General features: G+C 41.5%; 1 protein-coding gene across 3 annotated transcripts in view; it reads left to right on the top strand.

Annotated features, from left to right (window-relative positions):
* CUL1 (cullin 1) overlaps nt 1–25285 on the top strand; it is an 89262-nt gene that overhangs the window by 38358 nt on the left and 25619 nt on the right. For all 3 annotated transcript variants that reach the window (XM_043871653.1, XM_043871651.1, XM_043871652.1), the window contains exons 3-7: nt 17548–17722; nt 19385–19552; nt 22402–22452; nt 22665–22755; nt 23501–23664. In XM_043871653.1, the coding sequence (XP_043727588.1) occupies nt 17548–17722; nt 19385–19552; nt 22402–22452; nt 22665–22755; nt 23501–23664 (649 nt within the window). The remainder of the gene's footprint in view (nt 1–17547; nt 17723–19384; nt 19553–22401; nt 22453–22664; nt 22756–23500; nt 23665–25285) is intronic.

Below are 25285 nucleotides of genomic sequence, written 5' to 3' on the forward strand. Positions count from 1 at the left end.
AGTTCCAAAAGAGTCTGATCAACCCTTAAATATTAACTTTTAGGATATAGACGAAAGAGAATGTCTACTTGTGTTTTTTAATTGAATTACTGAAAATCATAAAATTCTGCTGCCTCCTTCACCTGCATTCTTTAACATCAGTGTTATTTTCCAGTATAGAAGAACTCAAGTCATCTGGCACATTTTTCTAGAACGCATCTTCACTTCCATTCCAGTCATTTACACACAGCTTTTGGAAACTGTTGCCGTACCACGGTTCTATCTCAGCCTCAGTTTACATAACAGTGTTTGTAGAACTTTCTCTTTCGGGTGTACATTCAGTCTCCATGTAACCGCTCGGCTGCATCGCCCTTTAAGATAATCTCCCAGGGCTGGTGTCCAGTGACGGATGTTCTAACGCTGGCTTGTGAGGTTGTGTTTCAGGCTGGGAGGTACTTTGGGTCCTGGGGAGAGGGAGCAGACTGCATCTCCCTGCTGCAGTCAGACCAGGGCCGGTGGAGGAGGCCTGGCCGGGAGAAGGAGAAGGGGTCCTTTCTCCATCGTCACTGTAGACAGCAGCTCACAGCGAGATCTTTACCCTCTGTTTATCTTCGAGAAACACGTGACACATTTTCTAGAAAAAAGTAACCAACTTCTGGAAGTGCAACTAGTATTCCTAGAGCCTTTAGCAACCACTGGCACTCCCTGTTGCTATAACAAGAAGTTGGGTTATTATACAGCGTAAATGTTTTTCTTGATTTCTCAATTTAGAGTAGCAAAAGGAAGAGAAGGCAAGTTGAGGAAAGAGCGGGGGGAATAAGGTTCCAGAGCACCTGAGTCAGAAAGATCTAGTTCAGTTATTAATAACTTTGTTCCCAGCCATTCAGAAAGGCTTCTCTTTTCCCCTTAAAGTTCAGCCTGTCGCCCTGGCTCCCCACTGGATGGTGGTTAGCAAGTCTGATTTTCCATCTTGGGTATGTAGAGTACAGTGCAGCAACTTTTTTTTTGTTTTTTCTTTTTGGAGGAAAATATAGGAGTATGTTCTATGCTGGTGGGTAAATAATAGTAGATTTCCTTTCTTTTGAACTTGAAATGGGTAGTGAAGTTTCCTATTCGGTTTCTTTTTTAAAGTAATTCATTAGTTACGGCTGTGCTGGGTCTTCACTGATGCATAGGCTTTTTTCCCTGGTTGTGCCGTGCGGGGGCTGCTCTCTAGGTCGGTGTTGTTGGGGAGCTTGGGCTTCAGTAGTAGCTGCTCTGAAGCATGCAGAATCTTCCCGGACTAGGGATCAAACCTGTGTTCCCCGCATTGGCAGGTGGATTTTTTACCACTAAGCCACCAGGGAAGCTTCCTGTTTGAGCTTCTTGACGCCACTGTGTTTCCATGCTCAGAGAGCAGGCACGGGTCCTGACTTTGGACAGGGGGTGCGGTGTGATGGGGGGACCCCCGTGGCGAACCTGGGAGCAGCCGGTCATGGCTCGTCTAGCCGGCAGGCCACCTGGTTTGTTGGTTTTGCTAGGCCCCCGATCTTCCTGCTTCTCACTTCCAAGTAATTCTTTTTTTTCTGAAGTCATTGTTCACCTCAAATCATAATTTTAGCTTCCCTTGGAGTCAGTTTAAATTTCTATGTTGATGTCTTTGTCTTTTTCCTCTCTGCCTGCAGACGTTCTCAGACACTTGACAGGGTCTGTTTTCCTCCCTTTGGTGCTGTGAGCTGAGTTAGTTTATTCTGATTTCAAAGTTCCTTTTTTCCCTGGCAGTTACATTAAGGATGACATTCCTATTTCCTAGCCTGGGCTGCTTACCTGTCCACAGGTTGGAATAAAAGCATATTCCAAATTCGCAGTTAAGCTCTGTCCCCACAGTCTGCGTGGAGAAGGAAATGGCAACCTACTCCAGTATTCTTGCCTGGAGAATCCCAGGGACAGAAGAGCCGGGTGGGCTGCCGTCTATGGAGTCACACAGAGTCAGACATGACTGAAATGACTTAACAGCAGCAGCCACAGTCTGCGCCTCAGTTCGCATCACTGGGGTGGGGTCGCTCTCCTCCCCAGAGCGGCTCCCGGGCCCCTGGCAGAGCCGAGAGCCCCCAGGGCATGCGGTCGTGTCGCTGCTCAGCGCCCGCCAGCTGGGGCGTCGTGTCGCCCTGCCCTCACTCTTCTAGGTCGCCGGCATCCCCCTCTGCCGGCTCCTCCGCGGCGGCCGTGGCCGCGGGGCCGGTGTTCCAGGCAGCAGCCGCACTCCTGGCCCGCCTGCCGCAGGATTCTCTGTCCTGTAGAGAAACTCGGGCTTGTGGAAAAGCAGATCAGACAGAAAGAATGTCAGCTTGTTTTCACAGTGCCTTGATGATGGTCCCAGTCCATCTTGAGGTAACCACGCAGCCAGTGAAGGTATTTGGACATCTGTCATCTTGTACCTTTTATTTCGGAGTCGTAACATTAATCCGGTTTTGCTCACCTAACAAGCATGGCTTTCCTCAAATAAACCTAAATGTATAGAGGTATTTTTTTTCCAAATGTATGCAGCTCTTCTCATATATACGTATATATATACATACAGATACATTTATCCATATTTTTAGAATAAGGCTCTGGAGGATATAACTGGTTCACAGACCAAAGAAATGCAAAAGGTCAGTAAGCCTGTAGGAGAATTGTCAACCTCTTAATTGTTAAAGAAATGAAGAATTTAAGACATTTTAAACCTCTCAGGTTGACAGCCGTTTTAGAGAAATGATCGCAGCCAGTGCTGGCCCAAGTGAAAGAAGCTGGAGCTGCCACAGTCAGGGGGTATCAGTTTGCTGTGATCTTTCTGGGGAAGTTTAGAAATACACAAAAAGGTACTTTGACCCACTGATTTTTAACTTTTAACTGTCCTAAGGAAATGTGCTGCGTCACTAAAGTCCTGTCCAACTCTTAGCGACCCCACGGACTGGAGCGCACCAGGCTCCTTTGTCCACGGCGTTTCCCAGGCAAGAATAGTGGAGTGGGTTGCCATTTCCTCCTCCAGTTTTGTTCAAATTGTATGTGTCAGGGATTCAGAATATTTCATATTTGGAAACAACGGGAAACAGCCTCATTCTTCAACATTAGGGATTTGATATAAATGGCCATAAACAGCCATTAAAAATTCACTGAAGATTATTATTCATGGACATGTACAATGTCCCTAATAACGGGGAACGCAGGATATGAAGTGGTTTGTGTGATGTGAACCCCCAGGACATCATCTGTGCTTCTGAAAAGCTTTACATAGCATGGGAAGTGTCTGTCCATAGTTATTGGGCTTATGGATGGTTTTTTAAAACCTCATCTGTGCTTTCTAGGCTTTCAGTATAGAACATACATTTTAAAATACAGTTGATTAGTTTTTGCAGGTTTCCCTTGTGCAACTAGAAGTCCTAGTTATTTCACTCACTTGCAAAATTCCTTCTGTCTTTCGTTACTGACACGGTACTGTTAAAATGGTTTTGGGGATTGAGAACCCAAATCTATCTTCCAGAGGAAACCCATAGAAATTATATTGGGTTGGCCATAAAGATGTTACAGAAAAACCCGAGTGAACCTTTTAGCCAACTCAGTAATCATATTGCGTAGTTGTCTCTGGAGGCAATTTTGGGGGTTTTATTAGTATAAACATGGTATGTTGAGCTTTCTTCTAAATTTGATTCATGGTGTGTATACTCAGAGCACTTTGAGCTTTGTTAAAACAAATTTTGTGGTTAATCACAGGCTGTTGTGTGCAGTTTTTGCCTTTGAAATAAATGTGAATTTATTTGCTTCGTCTGGTATATTCCCTTTCAGGGCTATACCTGCCACAGCCCAGAGAGAACTTGGTTCTTAAATAACTTTGCAGACGACAATGCGGGGTGGGAGGCGGGCCTGCCGCTCCTGCCAGCGGGTGCAGCTGGAACGTTTGTGGACACAGCTTTTAGTGCAGAACCCTTCCAAACGATGTTAATACAGGCAGCTGCTCAGATTTCCACTGTAAGTTCACTTGGATAAGAAGGGGTCGCAGAAAGTGGTTCTGTTCAGAAGGAAGGTGGCTTGAGTTTGGTAGTAACTAAAAGTCACAGATTGATTCCCCAGATGTGCTGACTTCATGCTGTAAGGCTGGTGCCCTGTGGTAACAGACAGGGGGGCCGCTGCCCGGTCATAGTGTTACCAGGCACCCTGGGCATCACAGCCAGGGACGGCGTGTGGTCACACAGTGCCTGGATGCCTGAGGCGGGGCGGGCACCCAGGCGATGTCTGCCTGAAGCTTCGCCTTCACCTGACCCCTTTCAGGATGACTTGTCCCTACCAGTCACGCGAAGAATGTATTTTGGCGAATGATGAAGCAGTCGTGGGATGCAGAAGAGTTGTGGGCCTGTTTCAGAGGCGGGCCCAGGCTCTGCTCTTGATGGCCAAGTGTCGCCAGAGACCCCAGGTGTCTGCCTCAGGTCCCACTCACTGTCCCAGTCTGATGGCGGCGCCAAAGGAACCCTTCCAGGGAACCTTTTGAAAACAAGGTCAACGTTTTAAAAGTCCGCGGCACGGGCTTGTCAAGCTCTCGCTGCCCTAGTGTAAAACAGCCAACCCACTGACTCCGGAAGGTGGCTTCTGTTTGATTGCCCCCGTTTCCTCCTGGGTCCCCAGGCCAGCTTCTCAGATGAGGACCAGCTGGGCTTTGGGCTGAAGCTTTCCACAGTCAGGCACAACTACCCATTTTGTGGCCTAAAACTTACTTGTAGAAAAAACTGCATGGGCTTGAGAGTAGATCCCTGTGGGGGCTTTCTGCTATGTAATTTTTGATTTTTAGATACATAATCCTGTTGTCAACCTAGGCATTTAACAGGGCGCACAGTGAAAGGCACACATCCTCCCAGCCGCCTCCGCCCACCCCGGCCCATCTGTCTCTCCAGGGTGGTGTCGGCCGTGCCTGTCCGTCTGCACACGCGTATACAGAGATGAGCGTTTGTCTGCAGCCTAGGAGCGCCCTTTAACCCCGTTCCCAGGTTTCGGTGGCCGTGTACCTGGGGTGGCTCCCTGGTCGTCGGGCCTGCAGGGAACTTGCTCTGAGTCCTCCCCTGAGCGTGAGGACCGGTCTTGATGCAATACTGTTTTCTGCTGGTGTCTCACCAAGCGGAATTGTTCCTGTCACTCTAGAACCGTGCATCTTCGTTGGAGACCATAGAAAAATGCATTCTCCTTGATTCCTTTGATAGCATGTGCACGTTAATTAGCCGTGGGGTTGCCTTAGCCATTGGTTCTGTTACATAAATGCTATTAGACATGCTGAAGATAAATACTCTGAAACCAAAATTAATTTTGGCACATAGCAGTCTGGATGCAAAATATGTTTATTTTGGATAATTCTTAGTTAGGTCATCTGTTTAATTTTAGGATTCTGACTTAGTTATTGTTAATTTTGTGTTCTATTTTATTTTTATGTTCTGTAGATACTATTCTGGCTTGTATTTTTCTTTCTTCTTTGGTGTTTCAAGTATTATAGGGCTTCCCAGGTAGCGCAGATGGGAATCTGCCTGCAATGCGGGGGACATGGGTTCGATCCCTGGCTTGGGAAGATCCCCTGGAGAAGGGAACAGCTACCCACTCCAGTATTCTGGCCTGGAGAATTCAACCGCACGACTTTCACTTTCTTTCAGCTATTATAAGCTATCTCAAATGCCTTAAAGCAGTGGAAGGGTGTGTGTGTGTATGTGATGCAATATTTAATAGTCTCATTTCATTAATTTGAAAGTCTTTGATGATGGGCAATACAGACAGCTATTACTGCAGAGGAGATGCTCAGAGGAGGGAGGAAGATATTGACACTACTGAAGTTGGAAGGCTTCAAGAACTAGTGGAAGCTAAGTGAACCTCAAAAGATGAGTATAAATAAGGAGGAAAAAATGAGAAAAGGGAGAAAGCCTTGCAGAGTTTTGCTTGAGGGAGAAAGATGGATGTGAAGTGGGAAGTGGCACCACGAGAAGGCACGAGGCTGGCCAGGAGTAGATGCTGTCAGACTGGCCCCCGGAGTTAGTTTCACCGGCTTTGACACAGGACGACTCCAGATCGTGGTGAACCTTGCAGACCAGGTAAATGTGTTTGTTACCGTTATTTTTTGAAAGCATTATAGGTCCACAGAGATGGATATATGACTTGAGAATCTGTGACTTTAGGAGGAGGAATCTGGAAGCCAAGTGGAGTTAATACCGGAAAGAGATCAAAGGCACAGGAAGACCAGCTTGTTCTTGGCAGTCCAAGTGCGATGTTGTGTAAGTTCTGAGCTAGGGTGGTGGTGATGGAAACAGGAAACAAAGGGAGCAGATTTCTGGGCTTCTGGCCGAAGGTGAAATTTGTTTTGACTTTCCCATTGGTGGCATCACTAAAATGATCATCATAAAATCATTTTAAATCAGTGAGGACAAAGAATGGCAGAGAGATGAGATGAGAAATTTAACCGTTTGCTTGTTCTTTTTCTTTAACGCAAAGCAGACTGAGTCGCCGCACTGATCACCGGGGTGTAGGAAGCCTCACTTTAGAGGGAGCGTCCCCGAGGAGGGTCCGGGGACAGCACCGCCGGCCCTGTAGGACCAGAGAAGCTCAGAACCTGAAGGCTCCGGTTTGGCAGAAGGTGGAGGGGTGAGACTGGGCAGTGCTGGGAGGGGAGGGATGGATTCAGAGTCTGCAGACCTGAGAGCCTTGTCACTTCCCTCTCCTCGAGTGTAGACCCCCTGACAGCTGAGAGCCTGTATCCCCGGCAGAAGACTCGCTGCTTCTGTTTAGGACACACGGAATGGGAACATCACGGAAATTTATAAACAGGAGGCCTAGCACAAGTTGGGATGAATAGGAACTAACAACCGTGGCTGTGATGGAAAGTTAGCATTTAAGTGACTGGTCCGTCATTGTGTATCAGAACACTGCTGGTGATGCAGGGACAGAACAGTTCTCTGGAAAAGCTGAACAACCTGAAAAATAAATGCATTTGTCAACACAAAAGGTGAGCTGTGCAGAGCTATGGCCCACCAGCCTCCCTCAGGCCAGTGGTATTTCCAGTTGGTTTTTTAGTGCCTTATCATTTTGAGTACTAAGCATTAATAGTGTTTGAAAGAACAGAGTACACATAGAATAAAAGAGAACAGGAAGGAACTGACAATACAGGGAAAAGAAGAAAATGTTTTTAAAAGTAACATTTTTGAATGTTAGTCGCAAAGTCTGAGATGAGAATCTCCTCATGGCAGTAAGTTAGGAACAGGACACCGAGAAAAGAACTCACATCTGCAATTGCAACTCGGGTTTTAAAAAGAATAGTAATAGAAGGCCCTGAAGGACATTAAAAAGGAAAGATACGAGGGCAAGGAGCTTTGCAAACAGAAGTAAGCCAGGAGGCCCAATAAATATCTATTAGAAATTCTAAAGAAAAACAGGGAGAGAAGAGTTTTTGAATTTATAATAGTATTAATAGAGAGTATAAAGTAACTTCCCGGAAGTGAAGATGTTAAATCACTAGTGCTGAAGATAATAAAGGATGAAAAGATGGATCCTACAAACAAAACCATGGCGTTTCTGTACACGGAACTGAGAGACCCAGCCGCCTGTGGGCTGAATGGGGCGGGACAGAGTTCCTGGGTTAGCGCTGCCCAGAGGTGCAGAGAGCAGCCAGTTCAGGCTGGAGCTGGAGGACGGGGTGGCGGTTGCAGTTATTGCCAAAATTCCCTGGTGGCTCAGCTGGTAAGGGGTCTGCCTGCAATGCAGGGGACCTGGGTTCCATCCTGGCTTGGGAAGATCCCCTGGAGGAGGGCATGGCAATCCACTCCAGTGTTCTTGCCTGGAGAATCCTCAAGGACGGAGGACCTGGTGGGCTACAGTCCATGGGGTTGTGAAGAGTCAGACATGATTGGGTGACTAAGTACAGTGTTAAGTGAAACCGAGCTTTCAGTTACCAAGAGTAGCTCGTCCTTATGAAGAGGGCTTCCCTGGCGGCTCAATAGTAAAGAACCTGTCTGCCGATATAGGAGACACAGGACACTCAAGTTTGATCCCTGGGTAGAGAAGATCCCCCGGAGGAGGACATGGCAACCCACTTCAATATTCTTGCCTGGAAAATTCCATGGACAGAGGAGCCTGGCAGGCTACAGTCCATGGGGTTGCAAAGAGTCGGACATGACTGAGCACACACATACATGTGAAGAGGCACAGTTAGGGAAAATGAAGGTAATTTAGCAGCTCAAATTGGAGAAGGAAATGGCAACCCACTCCAGTATTCTTGCCTGGAGAATCCCATGGACAGAGGAGCCTGGTGGGCTACAGTCCACGGAGTCGCAAAGAGTCGGATACAACTGAGCGACTTCACTTTCACTTAGCAGCTCAAATATTGAAATAGTTGGAGCCTAGCAGCCTGTCTTAGGCCATCAGTCTATCACAACATAGTTAAGAGCACTGTTACAGTAAGTCTAATAAATAAAAATAATAAAAGGACCAAAGTGGTACATAGGCATTTGCACAGTAGTAGGTAAATGACTGGCTTTGTAGCTTTGCTTCTGGTTTTAGGTAGTAAAGCATTTCTAATTGTCTAGCTAATTGGGCTTCCCTGGTTGCTCTGTGGTAAAGAATCCGCCTGCTAATGCAGGAGACTGTGGGTTTGATCCCTCTGTCGCGAAGATCCCTTGGAGGAGGAAATGACAACCCAGTCCAGTATTCTTGCCTGAGAAATCCCATGGACTGAGGAGCCTGGTGGGCTACAGTCCTTAGGGTCACAAAAGAGTTGGATATGACTTAGCAACTCAACAACAACAACAACAAATGGCATCAGAAGTTTAGGGGTTTTTATGTTTTGCTTTGAAGGTTTTTACATGTTATTTTCTGTCTTGGAGTTTTCAACCTTTTATCATAAAAAAATTTTACAGTCAAAAGAATTTTACAGAGAAGACCCGTTTTACTGGACTTGCTCAATCACGTATCTGTCTGCCCTGAATCCATATATCCATCCATCCATTTTATTTTGCGCATTTCAGAGTAAGCTATAGACATCAATACACTTCTCACTAAATGCTTGAGCATGTGTACATCATTAGAGTTTGAAATTTGCTTATAGTTTCCAGTAGAGAAGCTTTGACTAGCACATTTGCCTAAGTAACCCAAAAACCTACCCAGATAGAGAACGTCTTCATCCTGTGGAAGGTTCCTTGATGCTTCCCAGTGCATCCTGGCCTCCCCCACGGCGGCCACCATAAATTAGTTTGGCTGTTCCCAGGAGTTCATCCAGAGGGCAGTAGAGAGTATGTTCCCCTTCTGTAAGGCTGCTTTCATTCAGGGCCTTTTTGAGATTTATCCGTGTTACCTAAGGGGCAGTAGTTTTCTTCCTTTTGCTGAGTAATATTCCATTGTATGAATACCTCAGTTCCTTGATTCATTCTTCTAATGATAGATACCTGAGCTGTTTCCCTTTTTTTTTTTTTTTTTTGGGCTATAGCAGGGGGAAAACGGTATCTAAGTGGTGATCTTTTGGGGAGCAGAATGCTTTTATATCCTTGGATCGACACAGAGCAGTGGGATTGCTGTGTTGTGTATTAATGGTGTCTTTGACAGTGTAAGAAACTGACCGACTGTTTTTCCAAAGCGGCTGTATCATTTTGGAATCACGTGAGCAATGTTTGTGAGTTCTCGTTGCCCCACAGTATTGCCAGCGCCTGCTTGGAACGTCATTCTCTTTCATTTTAGCCATTCTGGGGGTGTGTGTCATGCTATCTCATGGTTTTTATTTGCATTTCCCCAATGATTAATGAAGTTGAGTCATTTTCATATGCTAGTTTGCCATTTGTATGTTGTCTTTTGTAAGGTATCTGAGTCTTTTGGGGTTTTTTGGGGGGATTACTATGCTTTTTATTATTGAATTGTAGGAGTTTTCTCACACTTGTCTTGCTATTTCCTCCCAATCTGAGGCTTGCTATTCCTCTTCTTAATGGTGTTTTTGAGTGAGCAGGTACTTTATTGTGAGGAAACCTGATTTGTTTATTTTCCTTTACACTTACCTCCTGTGACCTATGAGAAACCTTTGTCTGGATCACAAAGATGCTGTGTTTCCCTCTTGAAGCTTTGTGGTTGGGGCTGTTCCGTTGAGGTCTGTGATCCATCTTGCGTTAACTTCTGTGTGTGGTGTGAGGCAGGGCTGGAGGTTGCTCTTCCTGAGGCTCTGCAGTTATTCCAGAGTCATTTGTTTCCCCCAGAGGGGCAGTTTGGTGCCTTTGTTAAAACTAACTGACAATGTAAATGTGGTTTTGTTACTAAAATTGTTTCATTGAGATGTGTCCAGTGTAAAGGGATGATGTATTACTACTTTGATTTGTTTATATTTTTTGTGACGTGTGGCTGCATCTGTATTCATGTGGGATTACTGGTTGCTGTTTTCATTTTTTATAATTTCTTACTGTGGCATTATGAAAATTCTTGAAGTCAGATAGTATGTCTTCCAACTTTGTTCTCCTACCCCAGGATTTTTTGACTATTCTAATTCCTTTGTGTTTTTCTATAATAAATTTTATTGTCAGTTTGCCAATTTCTACCCTAAAAATTGCTGGATTACAATTGGTATTGTGTTGAATTATTTTAATAGCAGTCTTACTGAGATATAATTCACATGCCATGCAATTCATCCATTTAAAATGTTCATTTCAGTTGTTTTCAGTGTATTCACAGGTATATTCAGTCTTCACATTTTAGAGCATTCTCAACATCTCAGAAAGAAGCCCTGTACCGTTGAGCTGTTACTTCCTTGGTCCCCTGCCTCCCTGCTGATCTACTTTCTGTCCATAGATTTATCAGTTCTGAACATTTCATGTAATGTAATCATGTATGACACATGGGCTGAAGCTTATGCCCCAAAATTCACATGTTGAAGCCCGGACCCCAGTTTTGCAGTATTTAGATGGGACCTTTAGGGAAATAATTAAGATTAAATGAGGTCATAAAGTAGGGCCCTGATCTATAGGATTGGTATCCTTAAGTCTTAAAGACCCCCAAGACAATATTATAAATGTTAGTTTTAAATCATTCTTTGTATTTTAAAGAGTTAAGAAAAATAGTCTTTTGTAAAATTGCACAGCTATTTATTATTTCTGACGCTCTTCATTCTTTTCTAAAGATCCAGGATTCAACCTAGTATGAATTTGTCTGTACCTAGAATTTAAGTCTATACTACATGAAGGCTCTTGATTTTATTTTATCTGAAATTACCCTTATTTTGCCTTCATTTCTGAAGAATACTAGTTAGCACTGCCTCGTGTTTTCCATGCCTGAATGGTTAATGGTAAGGGTGATGCTAATTTGCCAATGAAAGTAGAGTTGAACTCTGGGTAGAAATTTTAAAAGAGCGTTTAAGAGCTCCCCCACCCCCACCCCCCTCCACCCCAATTAAAATTTTGCCTTTCATTCTGTTCTGTGAGGCCCAGGGTTCCTTGCCTTGTTTGAAGGTCCTCTGAGGAGGTGAGGCTAAAAGGAAATAACGGTGGGGTGAGAGCGTGTTCTTTGCACAGAGAATACTTTGTGAAGAAGAAAGAATTCTGTGGTTAGAAGTTCTTAAATACTCTAGCCCTGCTTTCCCAAAAGAATGGTTCTTTGATACCTGAAGAGATACGTAAACTTTATCTGTATGTCCAAAGGAACCATGTACTGAAACGCTCATTTCTAAGTTGTTAAGTTCTTTCCACTTACTGTCTTTTTAACACCTTTCTGCCTTGATCTCTGGATGTGCCCTGCCCACTGCTTCCCGGGCCGCGTGTCCGTCACGGCCTGCTTATCTGCAGGCTTCACCCCGTCCCCCGAGCCCCCACCCCACCTTGTTCTTAGTCTGCAAACCGTTAAGGACCATAGGAAGAATCTGCCCCAAAAGAGAAAACCCTTGTAATATCAAGCAAGCTCAGGTTCAAAACTTACAAAACGGATGAGAGCAGATTAGGAGGAAAAGCCGGTGCGGGGCTGTGGCCAGCTCTCCACGATGCTGTCACTCTCGGTGTCCAGAGGAGGGCGCTGTGTGGGAACCACGCGTCGCCTTCAGGGCGCACAGGCCCAGAGGAGTGAGGCTGTGTACAGCCTTTGAGAATGAGTCAACCAGTTTATTTAACTTTTCTTTATTCGCTTATAAGAATGTTGTGATACATCTTTTTACGTCTAAACCACTGATCTTTCAGGAAGTGAATATAAAAATTCCACCTAAGAATGCATTGTGTCAGATTATAATTGGCAGTATTTTCCTAATGGCAGTATTTACTTAGTGATGCATATCGTGAGTGGAGTCTTGGATTTGACTCCAAATATGATTTTGGTACATATATTGCCGTTTTTATAACCATTCTGTATACTGTGACAGTGTTAAAAGCTGCACAGTATATCAACAGGTAGATCCAACAATATATGTAACTAATTCTTTGTGTTTGACAAATAGGTTGCTACAAGTTTTTTTTACCATCTTCAGCAATGCTGTCATAGTTGGCCAACTAAAGTAATTGTATACTTCCATGATAATTTCTGTTCAGTAAATGCTTTTGAGGATAATTACTGTATCAAAAACAATGCACTTGAAGATTTTTTAATATTTGCACATTTTAGTCCAGAAAAATATGTGGCAGTATGAGCCCTGACCCCAGTGAATAGATGCTCCCTGTTCCTGCACTTGTTTGTCTGTTTTTAAGACCTTGTTACTCTAATAGCTAGAGATTGATACATTGCCAAGAAAGAGAGATCAGGCTGATCTCGGTAACCTAAAAAGTTCCCTGGAACCAAACACCTAGAACTGGGTGCTAGGTAAAATGTGAAAGGGAGTTAGAAGTTTAAGTGAAAGTCTTGGTCCACGTGAACAAGTCAACATGTAGAACAAACAGCAGAACTAGAGCCTCAAGAACTAACAGAAGGGCCTTTAGAGAGCACTTTTAAGTGTATTGAAAACAATTAGTGATAAGAGTCCAGAATATAAAGGGACAAAGCACCATGGAAATAAGACATAATTCTAAAGAAGTGGGGAACTTCTGCAAATGTAAAATAAAGTTATTTAGATAGATATTTCACTTTTGAAAGAGAATCACTTAACCTGATATGATAGGTAGATCAAAAAAAATTAGAAAAGTTTGAACAAAGATAAAGTGATGGATGTAATGGACATAAATTGAGATATGGAACTGAAATAAAAATGGTCAATATACATGGTGAAACCTCCAGGAGAAAATTGAACGTGGCTTAGAAATGTTTGAAGAGGAAATAATCCAAAAATTTACCAGAATTGGTGAAAGCAAAATACTATGCGTGTCAGATTTTAAGTTACTGTCACATGGATATGATGTATAACTCCAACATAATAAAAGAACTATCATAGAATAAAGAAACTAGTGATCCAGTGTAAGGGGGAAGGGGAGAAAACGAGAAGCATAGAGAAAAATAATGAAAATAGAAAACGCAAGGTAAGATGGTAGAAATTAATCCATACATCAGTATCAAAACAGTAAAAGCTTAAAACCAAACTGAAACAGTTTCTTTTTTTTTTAAGTTTCTTTTTTAAAGGTAAATTTTACTGTGGTGATTTGCAGCAGATAAACCAAAACATAGATACATAAAAGTTGAAAATAAAAAAGTGGAATACAGGTACTTGAGAGAAATTCTAAGCAAAATATAGGAAAACCCATATTAACATCAGATATGATAGATTTTTAAGACCCTGTTGTTAAGATTAAATGCGGTTACTTCCTAATGATAAAAAAAGAACAAGTCACCAGGAATATAATTCCAATTTTGTATGCTTATTAACAGGGCCTCAAAATATATGACAGATATTTTAGAGAATTATGAGACTTAATTGGCACGTCCATAACCGAATGGAGGGATTTCAATAAAATTTTCTCAGTAATTAATAAACAGACAAGTCATTGACAATATAGACAATTTGAAAAACAAAACTGACCAGCTTGCTGTAACAAGCCGTTGTGTCCAACTTAGAGAGTGGACATTTTCTCAAGCATTTGTAAGGAAAATCATCATGTATTCACCTATAAGTCTCATATTTTAAAGAAACCACCCAAAAGGTAATATTCTCTGATTAATTTTAGCATGAAATTAAGTTTTTTTTTTTTTAAGGTTAAAAAAATACTGTTGAAATCTAAATTCTAAACTCTGTCAAGATAACTAGTAATGGAAAAAAAATAAATAATAAAACTGATTAAGGAAAATATCAGACTTGGGTGATGCAGCCAGAGGGGTGAAGAGCAGAAAATCTACTGCTTATATTAAAAAGAATGAAGAGGAAAAATGACGAAGGTACTCAGCCAAACAAGGATTTATAGAAAGCAAATGTAAAGGAAGAAGTAAATTTAAAGGAATAGAAATATAAATACCGTGATGAAAATTAATACATTTTAAACTGGTTCCTTAAAAAGAGTGGACAAGCCTCTGGCAGAATTAAGAATATTTTAAAAGGGGGACCATTAAATAGGCATTTTTTTAAAAGAAGACTGAACTGGGCAGTATACTTAACCTCTTGTGAAATGTTACAGGGAAATGTACACTCACTTTTCTTCCTCACGTTGTACAGTTTTACTCAAGGTGGATTAGGAACCAGTGTGAAAATCAGATTTAAAAGAAAATACAGTAAAATATGGAAAAAATTGGAAACTGCCAAAAGATCATCAGGAGTCTAGCAACAGCAGAAGGGATTAAATTACTTTTTACTATACAGTATGTATTACACATGGACTGGTGGTGTGTGTGCTCAGTCGTGTCCCGCTCTTTGCATCCCCATGGACTGGAGCCCGCCAGTCTCCTCTGTCCGTGGGATTCTCCAGGCAAGAATACTAGAATGGGTTGCCATTTCTTCCTCCAGGGTGTCTTCCCAACCCCAGGGATCAAACCTGACTCTCTTGCATCTCCTCCATTGGTAGGTGGATTCTTTACCACTGCACCACTAGCTGAAACTATGTTGTCAGAAAGAATTGGCAGAAGCAAATGTATGATTCGTTATAATTTTTTGTAATGTAAAATTTGAAAACATGTAAAATAATTGCATGTATCGTTACATGTTTAGTTAAATGAAACTCGCTCAGGCCTGTCCAGCTCTTTGCGACCATATGGACTGTACCCGCCAGGCCCCTCTGTCGTGGGATTCCCCAGGCAAGAAGACTGGAGTGGATTGCCATTCCCACCTCCAGGGAATCTTCCCAATCCAGGGCTCGAACCCAGGTCCCCTCATTGCAGGCCATTTCTTTACCATCCAGCCACCAGGGAAGCCCTATTGTTACATGGTGAAGTGTGAACCGTTCATAGCGATGCTAAACATTCATAGACATTTGCCCTTAGGGAGGGGGAGGAGGCGTGGGACTGGGGAGGAGCGCGTCAGTTACACTGTTCCATTCAACCAAAACGTCGATGGGGATTCGGATGGAATGAGTGACACAAGCGTGGGCACACAGGAAGGTTTGTGCACACTGGGTCGTGAGTTGGAGACAGCTGGTTGTATGTTATAACCTGTGATTCTCTATTTGAAATATTTAATCAAGTGACTTAGTGTTTTATGACACAGTTCCCCGGAGGAGGGCGTGCAGCCCACTCCAGTGTTCTTGCCTGGAGAATCCCACGGACAGAGGAGCCTGGCAGGTTTTGGTCCATGAGGTTGCAAAGAGTCAGACACAGCTTAGTGACTAACACTTTCACTTCACTTTCTTTGATTACCACTGAGATTGAGGCGTTTCTTAGGTTTTTGGCCCCTAAACTAACACATGTTTCTTTTCTAGCCTTTGGATTTTCAGTTGGAATCCTTATGTTTCTTGAGAGATTAATTTTTTTCACCTTGTTTTAATTTACCTTAGTTTATTAAAAATAGTAAGTTTAAGATAGTTCTTACTAAAATAGTTTCAGAATTTCAGATGAAGTGTTTATGACTTTGCCTAGAAAGGCCTTCTCCCCTAGAAAATATTTGTATTTGTTTTATTTTATAGCTTCTGTTTGTATATTTTAATTCTTAATCTATTTGTAATATATTTTGGAATATGAAATTTTTAAATCACCCCTTGCTATAATGCCATTTATTCAATAATCTTTATCCACTGACTTGAAATAATCTTTACATAGTAAATTCTTAAACACACCAGAGTATTTGGTTTCATGGTTTTTCTGTCTGAATAAGTATCGGTGTCTTAATTTTATCCAAGGTAGTCCCATGCACAGAGGAGCCTGGCAGGCTACAGTGCCTGGGGTCACAAAGAGTCGGACACGACTTAACGACTAACATGCACAAAGTACATGCAGATGAACTGAAATAGTAGTAAAGGTCATGACAAAACAGCTCGTCTCCATAGTGCGTGGGACTGCTCCTCTGTGATTGGTCAGCCTTCCGCATCCCTGAATTTCAGCTGTGATAGAGGACTCCATCTCTTGAGCTACTGTGTTTTCTGCTTTTTATTAAATATTTTTCATTTTCAGAGTGTCATTCATTTCATTTCAGTCGCACAGTCGTATCTGGCTCTTTTCGACCCCGTGGACTGCAGCATGCCAGGCTTCCCTGTCCATCACCAACTGCCGGAGCTTACTCAAACTTGTGTCTGAGTTGGTGAATGCCATCCAGTCATCTCATCTTTTGTCATCCCCTTATCCTCCCGCCTTCAGTCTTTCCCAACATCAGGGTCTTTTCCAGTGAGTCAGTTCTTCACATCAGGTGGCCAAAGTATTAGTATTAGCTTCAGCATCAGTCCTTCCAATGAACACCCAGAACTGATCTCCTTTAGGATGGACTGGTTGGATCTCCTTGCAGTCCAAGGGACTCTCAAGAATCTTCTCCAACACCACAGTTCAAAAGCATCAATTCTTTGGCGCTCAGCTTTCTTTATAGTCCAACTCTCACATCCATACGTGACTACTGGGGAAACCATAACTGACTAGACGGACCTTTGTTGGCAAAGTAGTGTCTCTGTTTTTTAAATGTTGTCTAGGTTGGTCATAGCTTTTCCTCCAAAGAGCAAGTGTCTTTTAATTTCATGGCTGCAGTCACCATCTGCAGTGATTATGGAGCCCCCCAAAATGAAGTCTGTCACTGTTTCCATTGTTTCCCCATCTATTTGCCATGTAGTTTGGTTAAATCCACTTATAAATCATTTTAAAGGTTTTGGATATTTTTGTATTTGTAACGTATGCTTCTGGAAATATTCATAGCTTAAGCATCATAATAGACTATGGTCATAGCCTTTTGTTTTTCCTGAAGTAGATAATTGCTTTTTTTTTTTTTTTTTACTTGCAACTTTCTCTCTGTATCATTTGCCACTTTCCTTACCTTCTGATCCACTCTGGGGACATTACCACTCACAAGGTAATGACATTAGATGATCTGGAAGGTCCAGAATTCTCTTGGTGACTTCCTCCAGAAACTGCCATCCTCATAGCTGGCTGACTCTTTGCTTTATTGGTGTATAAATGGGATCTTTACTTTGGTTCTAATAGGTTTCTGTTGATACATGGGAACATTGACACTGCAGTATCTTGTAAGCAACTATATTTGTGTTAATGACTGTTGACATTGATGATGCACATTGATTTCCTTGACTTTTCTCCAAGTCACGTTTATAACTACTGCACGAGTGTTCACCAGTCAAACCAAGCTCGAGGGGCTGGTGTCCCTCCTTCTAAATCGAAAAAGGGGCAGACGCCGGGGGGAGCTCAGTTTGTGGGCTTGGAGTTGTACAAACGGCTTAAAGAATTCCTGAAGAATTACTTGACAAATCTTCTTAAGGTAAGATGTTTTACATTTATACTGAACATTTATAGTAGAATGTAGAAAGATAAAAAGTAGTGAAATAATGACTGTGAGTTAATTTTTCATTGTTCTTGGCACCGACATGTCTGTGCCTGAAGAGGTGCTGCTCTTAGGTCGTTTGCCCATTATGAAGATGAAACCTTCCTAAGCCATATTCTGTTAACTTGTTAGATCAGAAGTTTCTGATACCTTTCCCTAATGTAGTGCTTTCCTTAAATTACTGACCATTTGGTGTTTGGTGGTTAGAAAGCGATGAACCTATTAATTTAAAGCACATAATTATGAATTCAAGTTACCTATGTGTATTTCGAACCCACTGTAATATTCTGTGTTAAGTGTATGAATGACTAAGGTTATTCAGCCTCTGGTAATCACATTTTTCCAACGTCTTCTGCACACGTGTGAATAGAGATTTTTGATTTATACAAATAATGTCCAAAAAACTCCAGCATGCTTCAAATTTGTTTTTCTTAATATATTTTGCAAGGTAACTGGAAACTTCATCATTTAACAGAGCAGAGTTGAGTGAGCACAATTGTGACCAAGGCAGTATCTTTTTCACATTCCCAAGCAGTCTTGATGAAGCTACTGTGTCCTCCTGGCTCTGATTTGCAACACTTTGTAAAGTGAACACTGGGATTCATTATTCTTTAGTATCGAAGTGACAGACAGTGTGTTGTGTTGTGAAAGGTGTTGATAGGCCTGCCGTCAGCGATTTTTTTTTTTTTTTTTTTTGCATTTTTAAAAAAGGTCATCTGCTATCATCCAGAAGAGATTAGCTTTATGTGTTGGGTTCATCCCTTGTTATTTAAATCTAAATGAACACAAGTTTGGTTGTATCAAGATATGGCCAGGTTTCCATGTGGCTTGTTGGATCATTTGTGCACCCGTGTGTTTCTGGAGCTTTGTTCTGGAGCTTTTTATTCTGCCAGCTGGAGGGCCCAAGGCCCCAAGTTCATGGAGGGGCTGCCTACCACCACCACCCCCCACCAAGCTCCTCAGATTTCTCTCCTCCTGCAGCACATTTTAATGATATAACGCCCCATTTTTAAAGGGTAAGGTGTCATTTGTAGATGTCATTAATACCTAAAAAATTTCAAGTTAGTTTCCTTTGAATAAAGATTTGTGGTTTAAGTTGTAGAAATTTCAGTAAAAGTAATTTTTATAATTTTTAAGTAAATTTAATGAAGAAAGGAGATACATTAGAAAATGGAATAGTACTGGCCCCATGATTAAATTGTTAATCGGATATCTTTTTAACAGAGAAATTATCAAAAAATAAGGGATTTCCTTAACCTATCCCTATTGGTGAATATAAAGGAATTACCCTCATATTCTACAAGTTCAGTCTTTTACAAATGTATATGCACATTTAATACTGTGAAAAAAGTTCCAGTTTGAGATGAAAGAATTTTTGTTAAAATTCTCTGTGGTCTAATCCTCACGAGCTACATTCTTGTGAGAATTTGTATTAAGTGAGTATGTTTTGTGTACAGAATAATTTAAAGAGCCTGTCTATCTAAAACCACGCGCATCAATATATCTTAGTGCAATAGATCTGTTCTAGTGAACTCTTATCTTGATAAATTAATCATGTGACGAATTAGTCATCTTAAAGCTTGGTTGCCTTGTTTCCAGGATGGAGAAGATTTGATGGATGAGAGTGTGCTGAAGTTCTACACTCAGCAGTGGGAAGACTACCGGTTTTCAAGCAAAGTGCTCAACGGGATCTGTGCCTACCTCAATAGACATTGGGTTCGCCGCGAATGTGACGAAGGACGGAAGGGAATCTATGAAATCTATTCTGTAAGATTTGACCACACACCTTTCAGGCGTGTGTTTTTCTTGGAGATGTTTCCTTTCCAGCAAGGGATCTAAGCAGATAGTGAGCAGCTTTCAGACTAGCGAGCTAATTTTCTTTGTTTTAATTTATCAAAAAACAGCCCTTGGATGTTTTGTGGCAAGACAGAAGAAGGATGAGGAATTGGAAGTTCTGAAATACAGCCTGCACTCTTCTGCAGTTACAGGTTTAAAAAGCCGACCATGGGGCTGAGCCTGGAGCTGGCCCCGTCTTAGCACAACAAGCCTTGCAGGCACAGCGGGTCCGCTCCCTGGGACTCACGCCTCCAGAGTCAGCCCTCGTGGCCTTTTGGGGTCAGGGAAGCTGCTTCCAGGAGCGAACTGTGATGTGAAATTCCATTCTGCCCACTCACTTTAGGAAGTAATGACACAGAGTTCAAAATTGATGGGTTTTTAAAAGACTGCAGGAAAATGAATTCTGAAGAGGCAAAGTCTGGATTGTTAAAACATCTTCATAGTAGGTTTCTTCAGTCAAGGAAGCTTTTTCCAAGGCCCGTTGGTTTTCAAAGCGTGGTCCCCAAACCCTCAGCATCATTGTGACCTGGGAACTTGTTAGAAAGGCAAATATTTGGGCCTTAAGCAAGACTTGCTTAACTAGATGCTCTGGAGGTGGGACTGGCCAGTGTGGTGTTAGCAGGCTCTCCAGGTGGTTCTAATGCTCGTTCTAGTCTGAGAACCAATTAAGGGAGGACTTAAACCACCAGAACAGCCTCTCTGTTCTTAATGGGCTCGGGTACACAGACAGTACCTTTTTTGAATGGTGTTAAAATGTCAGTTCTATTGCATAGTGAGATTATCTCCATACCCACGAATGCTACTGTAATAGCAGTGCTTTGTAGCTTTACAAGTTTGATTAAAAGAAAAATATAATGTACCATAGATGCATAACAAATTTTTATCATTTGTATAGCTCAGTTTCTATACCGAACTGTTAACTGCTGTTTAACAGTATTTTGTTACATAGCTTTAACAAAGCTTTCTAGGTGTAGTGTTGATTTGAGCCTCACGTAGTTTACCTTTTCTATTAAAAATAACTTCTTGAGACTGAAAAATTGTCTGTGGGAATCAGCATTATTTTGATTTCCCCCTGACTGAAAGCACCATATGTATGCCCTATAGTAATGTCACAGGCTCCTACAAATCATTACGGTCTTTAAACTTTTTGAATACTGTTTTCAAAATTTGACTGCTTTTTTTTTTTTTTTAACTTTGAAAATTCATAGTTTCTGCATCCTTAAATGCTGTAGTCAGTTTGGAAGTACACTCTGCACCACAGTTCTTAGCAAAGGCCAGTGGACACCCGTCTGGAAACAGTATTTCCTCTGCATGCTCTCCCACGAGGCTGTTGAATTCACAGTTCAAATACCAATCGACACATGCAACGGTTCTTACACAGTGCTCTCTTGTTGCATTTTCCAGAATCTCCAGGAGATGGGGATGCTTTGTCATGAATTATAAAGTTTTCCCTTTTTCCTAATAATTTTTGTTTCTCTTCAGTTACAGAAGGTTGTCGGTTTCCTTTCAAGTCAACCAGAGGACATAAATTAATTTCATTATCCACATATTGAAGTGATGCAGCAAGACTTTCCCCCTGATTCTGTCCCTCTGAACTTCCTCTGGCTTACCTTTGGTCCTGCTCTCTTAATCTGCCTTTCTTCCTTCAAAGCAACCAGTTATCCAGAGTTAAATCACATCTGTCTTATGCTGTCTCAAGTTAGAAAAATGTTTGGAAAAAGTTGTTTTTGAAGGTGTAGTGTCTTCACTAGAAGTTGATGGCCGCACACGGCGTGTTCCCTGCCTCCCTGCTGCACCGAGGAGACCTGGGGAGTTGGAACAGAGGGTGTGCACCTGGAGAGTTACTTCCCGAACCTTGCCCCCCAGGGGGCATTTCTCCTGAAAAACTAAGACTCTTCCCTTCCCATCAACTTCTTTGACAGAATAGTTCCTAATTCTGAAATCACCTTTTTATTCTAATAGAAGACTTGGGTATACAGTGTTCATATCTTATTAAAGATATTTTCTCTTAAATACCGCTTTCATGCTGCCCTTTTTTGGTAGAAATTTTTCATTTTGTAAATGAAATTTACATAGAATCTTTTCAGAACTGTATGTAAAACCTAGTTTTATCTGTGGTTAAATTTGGGAAAAAATAAGACTGATAGCATTTATATAAGTGTCTCAGCAGTTATTGAGTATTGAATTCCCTTAAGTTTGAATTTAACTGAATAATACCTCAACAGTTTAAAAGCCATATATGAATTAATATTTCCCTCTTGGAGGGGGGGAGCATTTTATAGTAATCGTCTGACATACCCTCTATGAGAAGTTCCAAAAACTTTTTTAAAAAATGCATCATATGCACATACATAAGTAAAATGGGAAATTTGAGTACTTTATGTATAATAAAGGTTTCCCAGGTGGCACAGTGGTAAAGAATCTTCCTGCCAATGCAGGAGAGACAAAAGACTCTGGTTCGACCCCTGGGTCGGGAAGATCCTTTGGAGTAGGAAGTGGCAACCCATTTCAGTATTCTTGCCTGGAAGATTCTTAGACAGAGGAGCCTGGCAGGCTACAGTCCATGGGGTCACAAAGAGTTGGACACAATTGAGCACGCAAGAAAAAAGAGAAGTTTTTAACTCAAGAAAATGGCTCTCTGATTTCATCATGATTTTTTACCAAGTTTATAATTTAAAATATTGGTACATATAATCTGGGATTCAGGCTGTCTCCTACAGCTTTGAAAAAACATCATAAAAGTATAGCCATTTAATACTGTTGCTTTTTCTTTCGTTCAGCTTGCGTTGGTGACTTGGAGAGACTGTCTTTTCAGGCCACTGAATAAACAGGTACCTACTTGTGTGTGTTGTGTTTTCCTTTTAAAACCCCTTCCAGGTGTCATACCTTAGCCATTGTCTTCCTCGCTCCTTTAGAATGTCCTCAGAGTACCTCTCATCTTGCCTTTGATGGATTTAAATGTTTAAGAGCTATGTAGTAAAATAATACTGATGCATACCATAGTCTGTAATCTACATGTCTCTTTCCTACATCTGTTCTGAAGGTAACAAATGCTGTTTTAAAACTTATTGAAAAAGAAAGAAATGGTGAAACCATCAATACAAGACTGATAAGTGGAGTTGTACAGTCTTATGGTAAGCAGTTTTCCCTTTAATTTAGTGAAAGTTTTGGTATCAGTGGCAGTGATAACAGTGATGCAACAGATTTGCTTTCAAATAGTATTATCAAGAATGTTGTTAGCATTTATCAACGTCTCATAATTCTCTTTATGTCAGTGTGATTATGTTTGATTTTACCCATTATAAAGATTGTTTATCTTCATGCCTTAAGGAAATTTTGACGGACTAGACATTTGACATTTGAATTATTTTCTTTTCTGGTTTCACACTGAATTACTGGATCTATATACCTGTATAGACTGATGACTAAGCACTTATATATGCTTAGAGTGTCATTAATGGAGCTGAATGATAACCAGAAATATGTATCATCTTGAACAACTGCCATTGAGAAGCCAATAAAGTAATAAGTGTTTTAAAACTTAAGTAATAGTATATTTCTTTGAAAGTTTACAATTAATCATTCTTATTATTTTTAAGCTTTAGAAATATTAAGATGTTCTCTTAATGAACTTCATGAGAACTTTGAAGCATGCCTGGCTGTCGGTCAGAATCACTTGCCTTTGTGTGTCTTAGATTTTTTTTTCTTTTATGCAAAATGTACTTAACTACCAGAAAATAAGTTTGCCTTTTGCCCTGCTATTTTATTCTTACCTTTTCAACATAACTTAAACTGAAAGCTACACCTCAAGTAAAATATATATTCCTTAAAATATAACCAAAATGAGGCAGTTGAAATATAGTTCGTATTTATTTCCAGTGGAGCTGGGACTGAATGAAGATGACGCCTTTGCAAAGGGCCCTACGCTAACAGTGTACAAAGAATCCTTTGAATCTCAGTTTCTGGCTGACACAGAAAGATTTTATACCAGAGAGAGTACCGAATTCTTGCAACAGAACCCGGTTACTGAATATATGAAAAAGGTAAGCTTAAACATACTTAAAGTAGGCTTAAGTTAAAAGTTACCAGCTGCTCAAATAAATTACTCTTTTTATTCTTTTACGTGCAGCTTCCTTCAAAGTCATTTCTTGGGCACTGTTAACCAGTAGTGTTTGTAGCAGGTGCAGATGGTTTCTCCAAGTTCACTAAGGAGCTTGTATAAATTAATTTAATAATCGTGGCTCATGTTCTCCTTACTGTGTGGAGGATGTAACTGTTAAAGTTGAATGACGTACGTGTCTTAAACACTCTCTCCTAGAATGTATATGCTCCTAGAATGGCAGCCATGGTCTTATATCAATGAAAAAATAGTATTTAAGGAACAAATTTTTATCTGCAAACTTTAAGCTTTCTACTTTTTTGCTTCTGGGATATCTCCTAAAAATCTATTTAACACAACGTTCCAGTGTGTATTAGAGAAGTCCTTCTGAAAGAACAGGATCGAAATCTTAGATGAGAAGATTGGGGATTGGTCTCTGCATCATAAATCTTCTACATTAAGTGATGTCACAGTGCGGTTCTACGAGAATTATTCTAACTTCCCTTCTCGGAAATACCGGTGTCCCAGACTTAAGCTCAGAGGAGTGACCTCAGTCAGGTCAGCAGACTCTCTGTGAAGGGCCAGATGCTAAATACTTTAGACTTTGTGCGCATGTGTTCTCACTTGCAACTGTTCAGCTCTGCATTGTGGCGCAAAAGCAGCCGTGGCATCATCTAAACCTCGCTCCAGTACAAGTTTCCTTCCAGCAGAATTTTGCCTCCAGGCAGTAGTTTGCCAACCCCTGACCTAGACAGGCAAGGAGACTTCCGGGGGTCTGGGGCTGTGTGTCTGACACCCACTTTTCCCTTTATTCTCTGTTCACTTGGAGAGCAGAGTCACGTTCTCCACGTGCTGACGCCAAAAGTCAAGGAGAGCAGCAGCTCCCCTGTCTAACCACATAGAGAAAGTCCTCCTCAATTTGTCCATGACGTTCCTAGTACATTTTCCCACAAGAGATAGTAATTATAAGTGGGCCTTACAAGTCTGAAGTTGAAAGTCCTTGACAGACAAATATCTGATCCTTCAAAACCTAACAGAAGTGGAACCCTGCAGAACTATTATACTTGGGAAAGTGATAGTTCTTTGTGTATTTATAAGTTAAATTAGGTTTCGTGTGCCGGTCTGGAAGCCAACCAGCTTATTGAGAGTTGGGACAGCTGCCTGAGCAGTTAGTTTTAAATCTAAGCACTGATTTTTACAGTGTAGTTTTCATAAACACATCTTTTATTGAACTGTACTATGTATGGTGAGTCTTTTAAAACCGTATATGTTTTTTAAAAGTGTGGCCTTTTATCAGGGTACAGATCCACAAGTGTGGTTCAGGCCTTTTCATGTCATGGACTTCTTAGTGAATTGCAGTTACCTGCTGGCCACACCGAGGAAGGTGGTAGTGCTTTGGTGCTTGGAAATCCGCTCTGTAGACCTACGGTTTCAACCTAGTCTGAGCCCTGCCTTCAAGGGAGAGTGCTACGTGCATCCTGGCTATCTTAGATGGGCTTTCTTGGGTTAAAGGTTTGGCCCAAATCTGGTTGGGTCTTAGCAAATATGACAGCCATTCCATTTGA

The sequence above is a fragment of the Cervus elaphus genome, chromosome 18, assembly GCF_910594005.1.
Source record: "Cervus elaphus chromosome 18, mCerEla1.1, whole genome shotgun sequence".
Taxonomy (NCBI): Eukaryota; Metazoa; Chordata; class Mammalia; order Artiodactyla; family Cervidae; genus Cervus; species Cervus elaphus.